Source organism: Piliocolobus tephrosceles, chromosome 10 (genome assembly GCF_002776525.5).
Source record: "Piliocolobus tephrosceles isolate RC106 chromosome 10, ASM277652v3, whole genome shotgun sequence".
Taxonomy (NCBI): Eukaryota; Metazoa; Chordata; class Mammalia; order Primates; family Cercopithecidae; genus Piliocolobus; species Piliocolobus tephrosceles.
This window is the reverse complement of record NC_045443.1, coordinates 114,948,108-114,965,177: the sequence shown is the minus strand read 5'-3', so window position 1 is coordinate 114,965,177 and position 17,070 is coordinate 114,948,108. Positions and strand designations below refer to the sequence as shown.

The window sequence follows — 17,070 nt, the reverse complement described above, 5'->3', positions numbered from 1 at the left end:
CGCCCACCTCAGCCCCTGCAAGTAGCTGGAATTACAGCCACACACTGCCATGCTTGGCTAATTTTTGTATTTTTTGTAGAGATGGGGTTTTGCCATGTTGTCCAGGCCGGTCTTGGACTCCTGGGTTCAAGTGATCCTCCCGCCTCAGCCTCCCAAAGTGCTGACATTACAGGCATGAGCCACTGTACCTGACCCACATTTTCAATTGAGAGAACTGTTTAAAACTCTATAGGATCTGATGATCCAGTCCTGTAGAATTGTAAACAGTTCTCTCAATTGAAATGCAAATCAAAACTACAATGAGATAGCATCTCACCTCAGTTACAATGGCTTATCCAAAAGACAGGCAATAACAAATGCTGGCAAAGATGTGAAGAAAAGAGAACCCTTGTACACTGTTGGTGGCAGTGTAAATTAGTACAACCACCATGGAGGGCAGTTTGGAGTTCCTCACAAAACTAAAAATTGAGCTACCATATGATCCAACAATCCCACTGCTGGGTATATACACAAAAGAAAGGAAATCAGTATATCAAAGAGATATCTGCATACCTGTGTTTCTTGCAGCACTGTTTACGATAGCTGCAACACTAAGGAAGCAACTTAAGTGTCCATTAACAGGTGAATAGATAAAGAAAATGTGGCACAGATACACAATGAAGTACTATTCAGCCATAAAAAAGAATGAGATCCAGTCATTTGCAACGACATGGATGGAACCGGAGATCATTACGTTAAGTGAAATAAGGCCGGCAGAGAAAGACAAACATCACATGTTCTTACTTATTTATAAGATTTAAAAATCAAAACAATGGAACTCATGGATATGAAGAGTAGAAGGATGGTTACCAGAGGCTGGGAAGGGGGTGAGGGGAAGATTGGGACAGTTAAGAGGTATTAGGCCAGGCGCGGTGGCTCAAGCCTGTAATCCCAGCACTTTGGGAGGCCGAGACGGGCGGATCACGAGGTCAGGAGATCGAGACCATCCTGGCTAACACTGTGAAACGCCGTCTCTACTAAAAAAATACAAAAAAACTAGCCGGGCGACGTGGCAGACGCCTGTAGTCCCAGCTACTCGGCAGGCTGAGGCAGGAGAATGGCGTAAACCCGGGAGGCAGAGCTTGCAGTGAGCTGAGAACCAGCCACTGCACTCCAGCCCGGGCGACAGAGGGAGACTCCATCTCAAAAAAAAAAAAAAGAGGTATATAAAAAAAAATAGAGACCTGGCACGGTGGCTTACGCCTGTAATTCCAGCACTTTGGGAGACCAAAGCAGGAGGATCACCTGAGGTCAGGAGTTCGAGGCCATCCTGGCCAATATGGCAAAACTCTATCTCTACTAAAAATACAAAAATTCCCTGGGCATGGTGGCACGTGCCTATAATCCCAGCTACTTGGGATGCTGAGGCAGAAGAATTGCTTGAATCTGGGAAGCAGCGGTTGCAGTTGAGCCCAGATCGTGCCACTGCACTCCAGCCTGGGCAACAGAGCAAGACCCCATCTCAAAAAATAAATATTTAGAAAGAATGAATACAACCTATTATTTGATAACACAACAGGATGACTCCAGTCAATAATAACATAATTGTACATTTTAAAATAAAGAGTGTAATTGGATTATTTGTAACTCAAAGGATAACTGCTTGAGGGGATGGATACCCCATTCTCCCTGATGTGCTTATTTCACATTGCAGGCCTGCGTCAAAACATCTCATGTACCCCATAAATACATGCGCCTGCTATGTACCCACAAAAATTAAAAATAATAATAAAAAAAACTCTATAGAACTTGGTGTGGATCAAGTTCAAAAGGAATTTGGAGTCATAAAGTTGCTTCAAGGTCTCAGGGCAGCAACACAAACAGCATTTGCCCTTTGAGAGTGAAGGACACCCGCTGTGAGGCACTAGACTCACACCTGGGATTGAATAAAATCAAGGGGGTTGCTAACACACTCAATAATAATCAAGATAAATATAAGAATGCAATATTTTTAAATCAAAATTAATGTTTCATTCTATTTTTCTAATTGATGTATAATTGCATATATTCATGAGATATATAACGATGTTTTAATATATATAATGTGTAGTGATCAGATCAGGGTAATTAACACACCCATTGTCTCAAACACTTATCGTTTGTATTGGAAACGTTCAATATCCTTTCTTCTAACTATTTGAAAATGTATGTTAATGTTAATTATAGTCATCCTACAGTGGTATAGAACAGTAGAACTTATTCCTTTCTAGCTGTAATTTTGTATCCTTTAGCAAATCACTCCCCATTCCCCCTTCTCCCTCCACCTCCCAGCCTCCAGCATCCTCTGTTCTACTTTTTACTTCTATGAGATCAATTTTTTTTTTTAGCTTCCACCTATGAGTGAGAATATTCAGTGTTTAACTGTTGGTTCCTGGTTCATTTCACTTAACATAATGTCTTCCAGTTCTATCCATGTTGCTGTGAGTGACGTGGTTTCATTCTTTTTTATGGCTGAATGGTATTCCAGTGTGGAGAGAGAGAGAGAGAGAGAGAGAGAGAGAGAGAGAGAGAGAGAGAGAGATAGATAATTAATTTGGAGTTCATGACTCCAAATTTCTTTTGAACTTGATCCATACCAGACCTGGTAGAGTTTTTTTTTTTTATTATTACTACTTTTAATTTTTTTGGGTAGATAGTAGGTGTGTATATTTTTATATATGTATTTATCTATGTATATATTTATGTGGTACATAAGACGTTTCGATATGGGCTTGCAATGTGAAATAAGCACATTGTGGAGAATGGGGTATTTATCCCCTCAAACATCCTTTGAGTTACAAACAATCAAATTATACTCTTTAAGTTATTTTGAAATGTACAATTATGTTATTATTGACTATAGTCAATATATATTTTATATACATATATATATATATGTATATCTCACGCATTTTCTTTACCTCACACGTTTTCTTTATCCATTCATCCGTTGTTAGACATGTAGGTTGATTCCATATCTTGGCTACTGTGAATAGTGCTGCAATAAACATGGAGATGTAGATATCACTTTGACATATTGATGCTCTTTCCCTTTTTTTTTTTTTTTTGAGACAGAGTCTCACTCCAGCCCAGGCAGTGGTGCGATCTTGGCTCACTGCAACCTCCACCTCCCAGGTTCAAGCCATTCTCCTGCCTCAGCCTCCCAAGTAGCTGGGACTACAGGCACACACAACCACACCCAGCTAATTTTTGTATTTTTAGTAGAGACGGGGTTTCACCATGTTGGTCAGGCTGGTCTCAAACCCCTGACCTCAAATGATCTGCCTGCCTCAGCCTCCCAAAGTGCTGGGATTACAGGCGTGAGCCACTGTGCCCAACCTGATTTCCTTTCCTTTGGGTAAATGGCCACTGATGGGATTGCTGGATCTCGTGGTAGTTATATTTGTAGTTTTTTGAGGATCTGCCGTACAGTTCTGCATACTCCTGTGCTAGCCTATATTCCCAACAGTGTTTAAGAGTTCCCTTTTCTCTGCAACCTCACCAGCATTTGTTATTTTTTGTCTTTTTATAATTGCCGTCCTGCGATAAGATGTTATCTCATTGTGGGTTTCATTTGCATGTCCCTGATGATAAGTGATGTTGAGCATTTTTTCCTGTATTTGTTGGTTATCTGTCTTCTTTGGAGAAATGTCTATTCAGAGCAAGTGCCCATTTTTTAATCCAATTGTTTGGGTTTTTTGCTTTTGAAATGTTTGAGTTCCTTGTATATTCTGGATATTAATCCCTTGGTGGATGAATAGTTTTCAAATATTTTCTCCCATTCTTTAGGTTGTCTTTTCACTCTGTTGCTTGTTTCTTTGCTCTGCAGACGTTTTTTTAGTTTAATATAATCCTGTGTATTTATTTTTGCTTTTTTGCCTGTGCTTTTGAGGTCTTATTCATAAAATCCTTTCCCAGATCAATATCCTGAAGCATTTCCCTGATGTTTTCTTCTAGTAGTTTTATAGTTTCTGGTCTCAAAGTTAATTTTTTTTTTAAAAAAAAAGCACATGATGAACAATATATCAACATTTTCAATAAAGATAGGATCCAGCTCAGGACTGAGATTAGGGTGAGATGAACAAGGTACCATACAAGTGTAGGGTGGAATCCTACGTCATTGTTCATCATATATATGCATACATTTTGATTTTTTAAATGTTGCATTAATTTAAAATATTGTATAGATAAATAATAGCACTGATATTAATTATTGAGTTTTTATTAGGTTGATGCAAAAGTAATTGTGATTTTTGCCATTACTTTTAATGGCAAAAGTAAACTTAAGAGGGAGAAACTATTAGATTGGTTCATAAGTAATTGCAAAACCACAGCCAACTTTTGCACCAAGCTAATAGCTCCCGCGACTTAAATTTTACACCCAAGGATAATGCCACACCTGCCTCACCCTAGCCCCAGCCTTGGAGAGGGAGCAGGTGCGCTGAGGCTTCTGACACTGCCTGATATCTGGGAACTCACCGAGTTCCTTGGTGAAATGTAGCCTCTACGTTTATTCATTCACTTATTGGCTCATCCAACACAGTTCATTGTTCCCCATGCAGGCCAGGCATTGTGCTGGCTTCGGGGGCTGACTCAATCCCTGACCCCGTGGTGCTTATGATCTCAGGGACGAGAAGTGCTTATACACATAATTACTCAAATAACCACTTAATTTTAATAAAGTGCTGCAAAGGAAATATATGGTACCTAGGATGAAATTCCCTGACCAGCTGGGCCTCAGGGAAGGCTTTCCAGAATAAGCATGGTTTTAGCTGAAAATTAAAGTATGAGTAAGAACTGAAAGCACAGAAGGAAGGGAGAAGATCCCAGGAGGAAGGGGCTGCCTGTGCAAAGGCCCTGAGGGTAGGAGGGTACTCAGTCAGGGAAGCAGGAGAGAGGTCCCCACACTTTCTCCTGGACTCACTTTCAGGGTGGGTTTGGAAGAGAAACGGCAGCCTAAGGCAGTAGTTTCCAGGCCTGGATATCCATCCGAAACACCTGAGAAATATGTTAACAATGTACATTCTCAGGCCCGAGCTGCAGAACCTGCGATTGCATGGATCTGAAGCAGGGCCCAGGAACCGTATTCTGACCTTGTCAGTCCCACTCAATCCTTGGCATTTCAGCCTCTCTAGATTCAAGCTGTCCTGCCCATGGTGGGCCCTGTTGCTCCCTGCAGGTTTGAGTGGTTCAAGGACCTGGGGCTGAAGTGGTACGGCCTCCCTGCCGTGTCCAACATGCTCCTGGAGATTGGCGGCCTGGAGTTCAGCGCCTGTCCCTTCAGTGGCTGGTACATGGGCACAGAGATTGGTGTCCGCGACTACTGTGACAACTCCCGCTACAATATCCTGGAGGTAAGGACCCTCTCTGGTCACCACAGGGAAAAGTACATAGGAGAGGGTGCCAGCTCAGCAGTCCCTTTCTCCACGATGAGCTTGGTAGCTTGGAAACTTCAAGGGGTTAGAATAGAACTGCAGTCCCAGAGAAGCCCCTGGAAATGCCAGGGGCATCCATGTCTTTAACAACGATGAAAATGACAGCAAACACACACATAGCACAGAGCATGTGCTAACACCATTCGAAGCACTGTTTCTGTGTTCCATTCTCATTTAATCCTCACCTGAACCTTGAGGTATGAGAATCCCCCTTCGACAGATGACAAGCTCAAGGTCACACAGCTAGCGGGCAGCAGGGCTGGGACGTGTGTCTGGTTTGACTTTATGGTCCAAGTTCATTACCACCCCACTCCACTGCCTCTCGGTCTTAAATCTTGTTAGAAAAGCTTGAGGATGACTGACAAACTCGGGACATATTTAGTGTCTTTTCTAAAAAACAAGGGAGGAGGGTTGGCAGTGGTTCCCTACTCTAAGCATTTCTCGGCGGAGGGTCTGATTCCCTCCCGGGCTGAGTCATCCGTATCTACTAAAAAGTGCTGGAGCGGTGCTTCCTGAAGCCCAACTTTGGTGAAAGCATCATGATTGCTGCGTTTTTGTCAGCAAATGTCTCTGACAACACTCTGCTGCTGTTGGATTTGTTTCAAAAGAGGGCCCCGAAAAACAGAGAAGTTAAGCACCAGGCCTGTGTCACACAGGAACTAAGGCACAGAACCAAGATTAGAACCCAGAACCGAGCATGGGGTTTGTGTTGTTAAAAATCCACTGGTTGGCTGGGCGCAGCGGCTCACACCTGTAATCCCAGCACTTTGGGAGGCCGAGGCAGGCATATCACAGCCTGGAGTTTGCGACCAGCCTGACCAACATGGTGAAACCCCGTCTCTACCAAAAATAGAAAAATTAGCCAGGCATGGTGGCATGCACCTATAATCCCAGCTACTCAGGAGGTTGAGCCAGGAGAATCACTTGAACTGGGAAGGCGGAGGTTGCAGTGAACTGAGATTGCGCCACTGCACTCCAGCCTGGGCGACAGAGCGAGACTCCATCTCAAAGAAAGAAAAAAAAAGCCACTGGTATCACTGTGGAAAACAGATGTCAGGGATCCTCAGCTTTGCCACACATTGGAGGGTACCTGGGGAGCTTCGCGATGCCTGGGTCCCACTCATCGGGCTTCTGATGTCATAGGTCTGGGGTGGGCCCTGGGTATCTGCATTTTTGCAGAGTTCCCTAGGAGATTCTTCTGGACAACCACTGATGCATGCAAACTTCTTTTTTCTTTCTTTCTTTTTTTTGGGGGGTAGGGGATTGGAGTCTCGCTCTGTCACCCAGGCTTGAATGCAGTGGTGCAATCTTGGCTCACTGCAACCTTCACTTCCCGGGTTTAAGCAATTCTCCTGCCTCAGCCTCCCAAGTAGCTGGGACTACAGGTACACACCACCACACTCGGCTAATTTTTTTAATTATTATTTTCGGTAAAGATGGGGTTTCACCATGTTGGCCAGGCTGGTCTCAAATTCCTGACCTCAGGTGATCCACCCACCTCGGCCTCCCAAAGTGCCAGGATTACAGGGGTGAGCGACCACGCCCAGCCTAAACAACCACTAATACGTGCAAACTTCTGGCAGGGAGGAAAAAATGTTTCAGGCAGTTTTCGTAGATGTGGCTCAACTTGCATTTGGGGATTATTTTTTAAGGAGATTTTTCCCCCCTGCAATTAATTTCTATTCTTTTAACCAAAATAATGCATAAAATAACGATAGCATTGTTCTTCTATACATACTTTCCTCTGTGTGTGTACTTTCCTCTGTCATACACTCCAGCTTTATATGTATACTTCCTGCAAATGTGTCGCTGATAGAGACCCCAAGCAGAAACTAATGCCTCAGCCTCAAAGAGTGAGTTAATAAGTCGGCTCTCTGATTTCTGTTTACATTTCAGTTGCAAAGAGTAGTCTCCGGGTAACTGAAATGAGCCTTTCTCCCACCCGACCCTCCAATTCCACCTGCCATGATGTACAAACGTTGACAGCTGGGTCTGGGAGCAGTTTACCCAAACCCAAGAAATTGCTGCATTCTAGTCCCATAATGAGACCTGGGTTCCCACCAGTGACTAGTATTGACAGAGGAAGTGAAAAGCAGGGCTTTAATTAATGCACTTGCTATTGGGTCTTCCCTGCTCCTGACGCCAGCTCCTGCTTCTGCCTTAGCTGTAACATGTATGTCATGAGTTCCTTTATTTACAAGTAATTTTACCAAAGGTATCAGCTGTTTGGAGAGCAGCTCCAAGGTCTTAGATATTAGGCATCTCCCTGGGCTCCAGCTCTGAGGCTAGCTGGTTCTGTGGACACTGGACAAGTCCAGGCACCTCTCTGAGCCTCAGCTTCCTCATCTGTCAGATGGAGTGTGGTAGGGGCCTCATGAGCTCAAAGCACCCATGGCCTAGATGCTAGGTCGTGACCACTCTAGGGGCAGAGTAGGACGGATGAAGAGCTTTTCCTACTAGACAGCAGATGATGCACTCACAGACCCACATCTCTGTTAAAATGCTCCCGGGGCTGGGTGCAGCGGCTCACGCCTGTAATCCCAGCACTTTGGGAAGCTGAGGTGGGTGGATCACAGTGTCAAGAGATCGAGACCATCCTAGCCAACATGGTGAAATCCCATCTGTACTAAAATTACAAAAATTAGCTGGGCGTGGTGGTATGCACCTGTAGTCCCAGCTACTTGGGAGGCTGAGGCAGGAGAATCACTTGAACCCAAGAGGCAGAGGTTGCAGTGAGCCGAGATCACGCCACTGCACTCCAGCCTGGCGACAGAGCAAGACTCCATCTAAAAAAAAAAATGCTCCAGAGATCCTGCCCCCTGTGCCTATCACATCTGGAATAACATATACATCACTCCTTGACCTGTCTTTCAAGATCTTACACCAGCTAGTTCTGTCTCACTCCCACCAACTACCCCTTACGTACCACCCTCCAAGCACCCTCTGGCCTTCTTTCTGTATGTAAGATAGCCCAAGCCTGATCCCACCCCAAGGCCTTTGCTGTTGCTGCCACCTCTGCCTAGAGCGCTCCCTCCCCAGATCTGCGGATATCTGACTGCTTCTCATCACTTAGGCCTCGCCTTGCATGCTGTCTCCACAGTGGGCCTTCCCTGACTACCCCGGCTGAATTAGCCCAGCCCCTATATTCCTCTTCTTCCCATTTCCTTATTTTCTTCCTAGGAATTAGCACCTACCACTATATTAAGTGTCTCTCTCCCCCATTAGAATACAAGCTTAATAATTAAAGGGCCAACCAAGTCTCTAGTTTCCTGCTGCTGGTAGGGTCTCAATAAAAATTGTAACTTTTTAAATATTTTTACATTTTTATTTCATACCTAGTCTAACAGATCAATAAAAAATTTTTGAATGAGTTTATTAGTCTATGAATTAGTTGATTAATTAATTAAGAAATTCTTGGCCAGGCAAGGTGGCTCATGCCTGTAATCCCAGCACTTTGGGAGGCCAAGGCAGGTAGATTACTTGAGGCCAGGAGTTTGAGACCAGCCTCGCCAACATGGTGAAACTCCATCTCTACTAAAAATACAAAAACTTAGCCAGGCATAGTGGCAGATACCTGTAATCCCAGCTACTCAGGAGGCTGAGGCAGGAGAATCGCTTGAACCCGGGAGGTGGAGGTTGCAGTGAGCCGAGATCATACCACTGCACTCCAACCTGGGCGATAAAGTGAGACTCCATTTATAAGAAAAGAAAAGAAATTCTTTCATGCCACTAGCCCTGTCCCTCTTCAATCTGAAATCCAGAGATACTCCAGCCTGTAAATCTGTGTTTCCTTCCTCTTTCAGGAAGTGGCCAAGAAGATGAACTTAGACATGAGGAAGACGTCCTCCCTGTGGAAGGACCAGGCGCTGGTGGAGATCAATATCGCGGTTCTCTATAGCTTCCAGGTAACACCAGGGCCCACACCGCCAGGGTCAAGCCTCAAATGGGAGCTCAAACCTTTCAGAGCCTTAGTGCAGAGGGTCAAGAGACCTCACTGCCAGACACTACCTTTGGGGGGATTGTGTCCATGAACATGGTCTAACTTCCATCTTGCATGCCCTCCTCTCCAGTGTGGATCTTGGGTGGGGACCATTTGATGAAGAGGTGAACAGACGGTGGCAGAAGTAGGGGAGTGTTCTGTCTTGTTGCTTAGAGTTCTTTAGAATTCAGACAAGAGGCATCCTTTCTGTCTTGTCATCTCTTAGGGCCTCAGACTATCACATAACAGAGGCAAATACTCTTCAACATGATCAGAAACATATAGGCTCCTAAATGCATAAAGCTGTGCTAAATGGCATTATAGCAGGATGGCTGGAAAATGTATCAACTAAGCCACAACACTTTTTTTTTTTTTTTTTTTTTTTGAGATGGAGTTTCACTCGTCACCCAGACTGGAGTGCAGTGGCACAATCTCAACTCACTGCAACCTCCACCTCACGGGTCCAAGTGATTCTCTTGCCTCAGCCTCCTGAGTAGCTGGGATTACAGGTGCCCGCCACCACGCCCAGCTAATTTTTGTATTTTTAGTAGAGATGGGGTTTCACCATGTTGGCCAGGCTGGTCTTGAACTCTGACTTCAGGTGATTCACCTGCCTCGGCCTCCCAAAGTGCTGGGATTACAGGTGTGAATCACGCCTGGCCACCATAACGCTTTTGAGAGCCAGAGGGGGACACTAGTAATAACTATGCCAGGACAATGGACATCAACTAGGATTCTCCTGGGCCAACCAGGAGATCTAGAGACTGGAAGTTGCTCTCTATAATAGGGGCCATCACTGTCCTCTGGGAGCTTCCAGTCTAGGCAGCTAGACCCCCATAGATGCACATGAGAGGCACACACAGACAGCAGAATGAATGTGTTAAATCAAGCCGTGGAGGGATAGGAATAGAAGCCATAGATCCCCATGTCAGATCTGGATAGAGTGGGTGCACTGAGGAATGTCAAAGGGAAGGGACAAGTTGAGACAGGGCAAGAGGGAAGGAGGCCACCTCCCTTCTCTCTTAACCATGGAGAATAAGGTTTCAGGAGTGTGGCATGTGGCCTGATGGACTGGCATGAAGTCTGTCAAGCCAGAGACAACAGGATGTGATTGAGATGAGCAATGAAAACTAGCCAGGTGCTATGGCTCACTCCTGTAATCCCAGCACTTTGGGAGGCCAAGGCAGGCAAATCACCTGAGGTCAGAAGTTCAAGACCAGCCTGGCCAACATGGCGAAGTCCCGTCTCTACTAAAAATACAAAAAATTGGCCTGGTGTGGTGGCGAGCGCCTGTAATCCCAGCTGCTCAGGAGGCTGAGGCAGGAGAATCACTTGAACTCGGGTGGTGGAGGTTGCAGTAAGCCAAGATCGGGCCACTGCACTCCAGCCTGGGTGACAAGAGCGAGACTCCATCTCAAAAAAAAGATGAATAATGAAAACAGAAAAGTGCAGGAAGGGAACAAGGTTTGTGGGCACAGAGAGAAAACATTGCTTGGACAAGATGTGAATTCAAACCCATCAACCACAGCAGGCTCTGGGGCCAGCTTTCCCTGACAGCCAGTCCACCCCACCTCAGCTGGGATGTGCTTGTTTTATTTCTTAATCGACTCATCTTTATTACTTAAAAATGTGTATTTTAAGATTTTATGTCACCACCCTAAATGGAGAGCCAGCACTGGTTGCCATAAATATGTTAATTGTAATATTAAATAAACAAATAAGCAAACAGAAGGAAAACAAATCAAAGTTGAGCCATTCTAGCTAGATACTGCCTGAGTTTCCTCCCACTTATTAAAAAAAAAAAAAAAAAAAAAAGAGGAGGGCAGTGGATGCAGCAGCTCATGCCTGTAATCACAGCACTTTGGGAGGCCAAGGCAGGTGGATCACTTGAGCCCAAGAGTTCAAGGCCAACCTGGGCAACATAGTGAGACCCTGTCTCTATAATAAATAACAAATAAAAAAAGAAGATATACAAACGACCAACAAACATATGAAAAAAATGCTCCACATCACATCAGTAACAATCAGGGAAATGCAAATCAAAACCACAATGTGACACCACCTCACTCCTGCAGGAATGGCCATGAACAAAAAATAATAGATGTTGGTGTGGATGCAGTGAAAAGGGAATCCTTCTACAGTGCTGGTGGGAATGTAAACTAGTACAGCCACTATGGAAAACCATGTGGAGATTCCTTAAAGAACTAAAAGTAGGCGGGGCGCAGTGGCTCACACCTGTAATCCCAACACTTCGGGAGGCCGAGGCAGGTAGATCATTTGAGGTTAGGAGTTCAAGAGCAGCTTGGCCAACGTGGTGAAGCCCATCTCTACTGAAAATACAAAAATTAGTCGGGCAGTAGTGGCATGCGCCTGTAATCCCAGCTACTCAGGAGGCTGAGGCAGGAAAATCACTTGAGCCTGGAAGGCAGAGGTTGCGGTGAGCTGAGATTGCACCACTGTACTCCAGTCTGGAGGACAGAGTGAGACGCTGTATCAAAAAAAAAAAAAAAAAACCTAAAAGAAGTCATTATACAAAAAAGATACTTGCACACACATGTTTATAGCAGCACAATTCGCAATTGCTAAAAATGTGGAACAAACTGAATTCATGGCATTCGCAGCAACCTGGATGGAAAGGGAGACCGTTGTTCTAAGTGAAGTAACTCAGGAATGGAAAACCAAACATCGTATGTTCTCACTCATAAGTGGGAGCTAAGCTATGAGGATGCAAAGGCATAAGAATGACACAGTGGACTTTGGGGACTAAGTAGGGAAAGGTGGGAAGGGGTGAGGGATAAAAGACTACAAATTGGGTGCAGTGGATACTGCTCAGGTGATGGGTGCACCAAAATCTCACAAAACACCACTCATATAACCAAATACCATCTGTTCCCCAAAAACCTATAAAAATTAAAAAAATATAAAAAGAAAGAAAAAGGCCAGGCACGGTGGCTCACGCCTGTAATCCCAGCACTTTGGGAGGCCAAGGCGAGTGGATCACGAGGTTAGGAGATCGAGACCATCCTGGCTAACATGGTGAAACCCCATCTCTACTAAAAATACAAAAAAAAAAATTAGCCAGGTGAGGTGGCGGGCACCTGTAGTCCCAGCTACTTGAGAGGCTGAGGCAGGAGAATGGCGTGAACCTAGGAGGCGGAGCTTGCAGTGAGCCGAGATAGCACCACTGCACTCCAGCCTGGGTGACTGAGCGAGACTCTGTCTCAAAAAAAAAAAAATGAAGGAAGGAAAGGAGGGAGGGAGGGAGTGGGGGACGGAATGGGAGAGAGGAAGATTGGCAAGATCGACAAGAGAGGTGTTAAAGATACAATAGCACCGAACGAAGACTTTCTTCTGGGTCTAAGTAGAAGGACTGGACAAGAAATGCAAAGAGAATCACCATTTCACTTCACACTGTTCTAAACCATCTCAGGGACCACCCTTTGGGAAATGCTGCTCTTTGGGGGAGGAAGTCCCAAAATACCCCAGCTTCTCGCACCTCCTGACCCATGTCACCTCTCCTCCCACAGAGTGACAAAGTGACCATTGTTGATCATCACTCCGCCACCGAGTCCTTCATTAAGCACATGGAGAATGAGTACCGCTGCCGGGGAGGCTGCCCTGCCGACTGGGTGTGGATTGTGCCCCCCATGTCTGGAAGCATCACCCCTGTGTTCCACCAGGAGATGCTCAACTACCGGCTCACCCCTTCCTTCGAATACCAGGTCCTTCCCTGTCCCTGCCTCTTTTCATATTAAGTGTCCTGTATCTGGTGTGTGTGTCACATTTAGGCTCATTTCAACCCAGGCTAGCGCTCTGGACACTCAATAGCCACGTGTGGCTGGTGGCTACCATATTGCACAGCACAGGTCTAGCTGAAAGAACAAGAGAGACAATATGAGGCCAACATGATGGCTCATGCCTATAATCCCAGTGATTTGGGAGGTTGAGGCGGGAGGGTGGCTTGAGGCCAGGAGTTTGAGACCACCCTGAGCAATATAGTGAGACCCCATCTCTAAAAAAAATTTTGTTTTAATTAGTAGTGTGGGCATGGTGGGTCACACCTGTGATCCCAGTACTTTGGGAGGCCAAGGCAGGTGGATCACCTCAGTCAGGAGTTCAAGACCAGCCTGGCCAACATGGTGAAACCCCATCTCTACTAAAAATACAAAAAATTAGCCTGGCGTATGCCAGCTACTCAAGAGGCCAAGGCAAGAGAATCGCTTGAACCCAGGAGATGGAGGTTGCAGTGAGCTGAGATCAAGCCACTGAACTCCAGCCTGGGCAACAGAGTGGGACAGAAAGAAAGAGAGGGAGGGAGAGGAAGAGGAGGAGAGGGGGGAGGACGAAGAGGGGTACAGGGAGAGAGGGAGAGCGAGGAGAGGGAGGGAGAGAGAAGGAGACAAGGGGAGGGAGAGAGGGAAGGAAGGAAAGGAAGAAAGGGAGGAAAGAAGGAAGGAAGGAGAAAGAGAAAGAAAGGAAAGAGAAAAGAAAGAGGAGAGGAAGAGAGAAAGAAAAGAAAGAAAAAGAAGAAAGAAAGAGAAAGAAAGAAAAGAAAAGAAAGAAAAAGAAAGGGAAAGAAAATTAGCTGAGTGTGGTGGCACACCCTGTAGTCCCAGCTATTTGGAAGGCTGAGATAGGAGGATCCCTTGAGCTAGGGAGGTCAAGGTTGCAGTGAGCTATGATCACACCACTGCACTCCCGCCTGGGCAACAGAGTGAGACCCCTGTCTCTTAAAAGAGAGAGAGGGGGATGAAATGAGAGCGAGTAGTCAGGGGTCACAAGAAGACAGTTTGAGAGGGACTGGGGGCTGAGGGGAAAGAGCTAGCAGGACACTGCCAAGGCCAGACCACCTACTGGGCAAGGACCCCCCCCCCCCCCGCCCGCCACCTGCATCCCTACCCCCATGGTGGTCACCAGTGGGCAGAAGTCTTCCCTTCAGAGGCCAAGGGTCAGGCAGTCACAAGCCCCAGGGGGTCCTGAGCATCCCCAACAGGAGCCAGATGCCCTCACTGCAGTGAATGACCATAGCCCTCTCCTCTCTTCCCAGCCTGATCCCTGGAACACCCACGTCTGGAAAGGTACCAACGGGACCCCCACAAAGCGGCGAGCCATCGGCTTCAAGAAGCTGGCAGAGTAAGTTTCCTGCGGTGGGCGGGTGGGGTGGATGTGCGCACGAACTCAGAGAGCCAGAGAAGGAGGCTGGGCAGACTCCTGTGCCCTCTGACCTCTCCGTAGGATATGATTTCTTGGGCTTCTCCAGCCACCTGTGCCTTCTTTGCCTCTGAGTCTGAGCTGTGACTGTCGTTCCAACTCTTCCCCTTCTCAGCCTCACTTTCCTCACCCCAGTTTCCTAAATTCTTGTCCTGGGGCAATGGTGTGGTGGTGAACCAGCCCTCCTAATAATAATAATAATAGAAATAGTAACAGTAATACCTTGATTTTCATGTTTGCCAGTTTTCATGATGGAAATATTCCCACTATGACCAATTTCTTTTTTTTCTTTCTTTCTTTTTTGAGATAGGGTCTCACTCTGTTCCCCAGGCTGGAGGGGTCTCACTTTGTTGCCGAGGCTAGTCTCAAACACCTGGCCTCAAGCAATCCTCCTGCCTCAGCCTCCCAAAGTGCTAGGATTACAGGCGTGAGCCACTGCGCCTGGCCTAGGAAGTCACTGAACCCAGAGTAGGGAGGAGCTGGAGTTAGTTGGCTCCAGCACACTACTGCCTGGAGAGCACCCTCGTTCAGAGCTGACCCCTAATTTTACTCATTCGTTCGTTGACTCATTCATTCATTCATTCATTCATTAGCTGGGTGTCGCGGCACACGCCTGTAGTCCTAGCTACACAGATTCCGTGCCAGGCACCATGTGAGGCTTCAGGGGGATCATGGCAAGCTAGACAAACGCTGTCCCTGCTGTCATGAAGCTCACAGCCATTCCTTTGTCAAAGAATCAACAAATACAGTAAACATGGCAGCTGTGGAAGGTACCATCGAGGAATGGTTCCTGGAAATAATAATGGTTCGTGGAGTTTGGGAGGTCAGGGAGGGCTTCCTAGAGGAGGTGACAATTGAGCTAAAGAATGAGATGAACAAAGTTTAAGCAAAGAGGGGCAGGAAGGGGGTTATGGCCTGAGACTACTGAGGAGTGATTTTCCTGAATCATGCCTGAGCAGCCAGGGAACCAGCTGACAAGTAGGGTAGGATTAACTAAGTTGATTTAATGGGGATGCCAGCCTTCTGCCCAAAACAACAGAACCCCACTGATCCACTTACCAAAGACCACTGTTTGAAGCTAACTTTTTGTCAGAAGACACTACTCTGTTTCCTCAGCTCCCTCAGGTCCAGAATTCTCTATGTATGATAACTAGTTGTACAACAGGTATCATCTAAGCCTTGGACCCAAGAGGCAAGACACACGTTGGTCTTGCACGGACCCAAACCTAGGTCCTGGCTCCATTAATAGAGCCCATAGAATCAATCAATCAATCAGTCTCTCTCTCTTTTCTCTCTCTCTTCTCTCTTTTTCTCCTCTCTCTCTCTTTTTCTCTTCTCTCTCTCTCTCTTCTCTCTCCCTCTCTTTTCTCTCTCTCCCTCTCTCTCCCCTCCCTCCATCCATCTTTCTCCTTCCACCCTAATCCCATCCCCCAGCCAAGCAAGAACACATCAGCAGCCAGCATTTCCCTGACAAGAACATCTCAGATGTTCTCAGGGAGGGCACTTGTTGGCTTCAGTTCAGCTCCACTGTCTCTGGGGGGAAAGGGGAGGGAGAAATCTAAAACATTAATTGCACTATTGAGTTTTAGGTAGTAACAATGGGAATTAATTATAGATGCGTCTTTATGCTCAAATTATTCAAAGGGAACCCTCCAGGTACCTTTTATTCCTTTCTGTTTCTTCCCCTTAGCTAAGTCTTCCTGCAGCGTGGGCGGTTTCCCTGATTCTAAAAAATAATGAACTTAACGCTGATAATCCCAGGTGGGGGAAAGTTAGCAACTTGTCTGCAATGAGTTTTCTAGTTACAACAGGGAGGCTTGTTCAGGAGTAGAGCCCGGGTATTTCTGAGCCTCTGGCCTGTCTGCTACATGCCCCCGGAACTCGCCCTGCCCCGTAGAGCAAAAGGAAGAGACACTGGTTTGAGCTTTTCTGTTTAGCTAGAAAGAGGCTGGATTTGACGTTCAGACTCCCCAGGGCCTCAGTGGCAGCATCTTTTAAAATTCATAACTTATTTTTTTTTAAAAGACAAAGTCTCGCTATGTTGACCAAGCTGGTTTCAAACTCTTGGCCTCAAGTGATCCTCCCGCCTCAGCCTCCCAAAGTGCCAGGATCACAGGCATGAGCCACTCTGCCCATCCCATAACTTCTTTTGATAGATATGTATTTAGTGCCTATTGGGTATCAGGCTCTGTGCAAGACCCTTGGCATGCATTGCTGAATAAATCAGACCTGGTCCTTCCCTTGTGGACCAATAAACCTCTAAAATCCCATCAAACTCAATGCCTGGTGACTTATTCGTGATTCATTTCTCTCTCTCTTTCTCTCATTCACACTGTGCATGTACACACACATTAGAATACGAGCCCCATGACAGGTGCATGCCATAGCTATGTTCTCTATGGTCTCCAGTTCCTGTAACAATACTGA

The 17,070-nt window shown here is 46.1% G+C and overlaps 1 protein-coding gene across 2 annotated transcripts in view; it reads left to right on the top strand.

Annotated features, from left to right (window-relative positions):
* NOS1 (nitric oxide synthase 1) overlaps window positions 1–17,070 on the top strand; it is a 115,571-nt gene that overhangs the window by 53,097 nt on the left and 45,404 nt on the right. For both annotated transcript variants that reach the window (XM_023204347.1, XM_023204355.1), the window contains exons 9-12: window positions 5,198–5,372; window positions 9,257–9,358; window positions 12,960–13,154; window positions 14,480–14,565. In XM_023204347.1, the coding sequence (XP_023060115.1) occupies window positions 5,198–5,372; window positions 9,257–9,358; window positions 12,960–13,154; window positions 14,480–14,565 (558 nt within the window). The remainder of the gene's footprint in view (window positions 1–5,197; window positions 5,373–9,256; window positions 9,359–12,959; window positions 13,155–14,479; window positions 14,566–17,070) is intronic.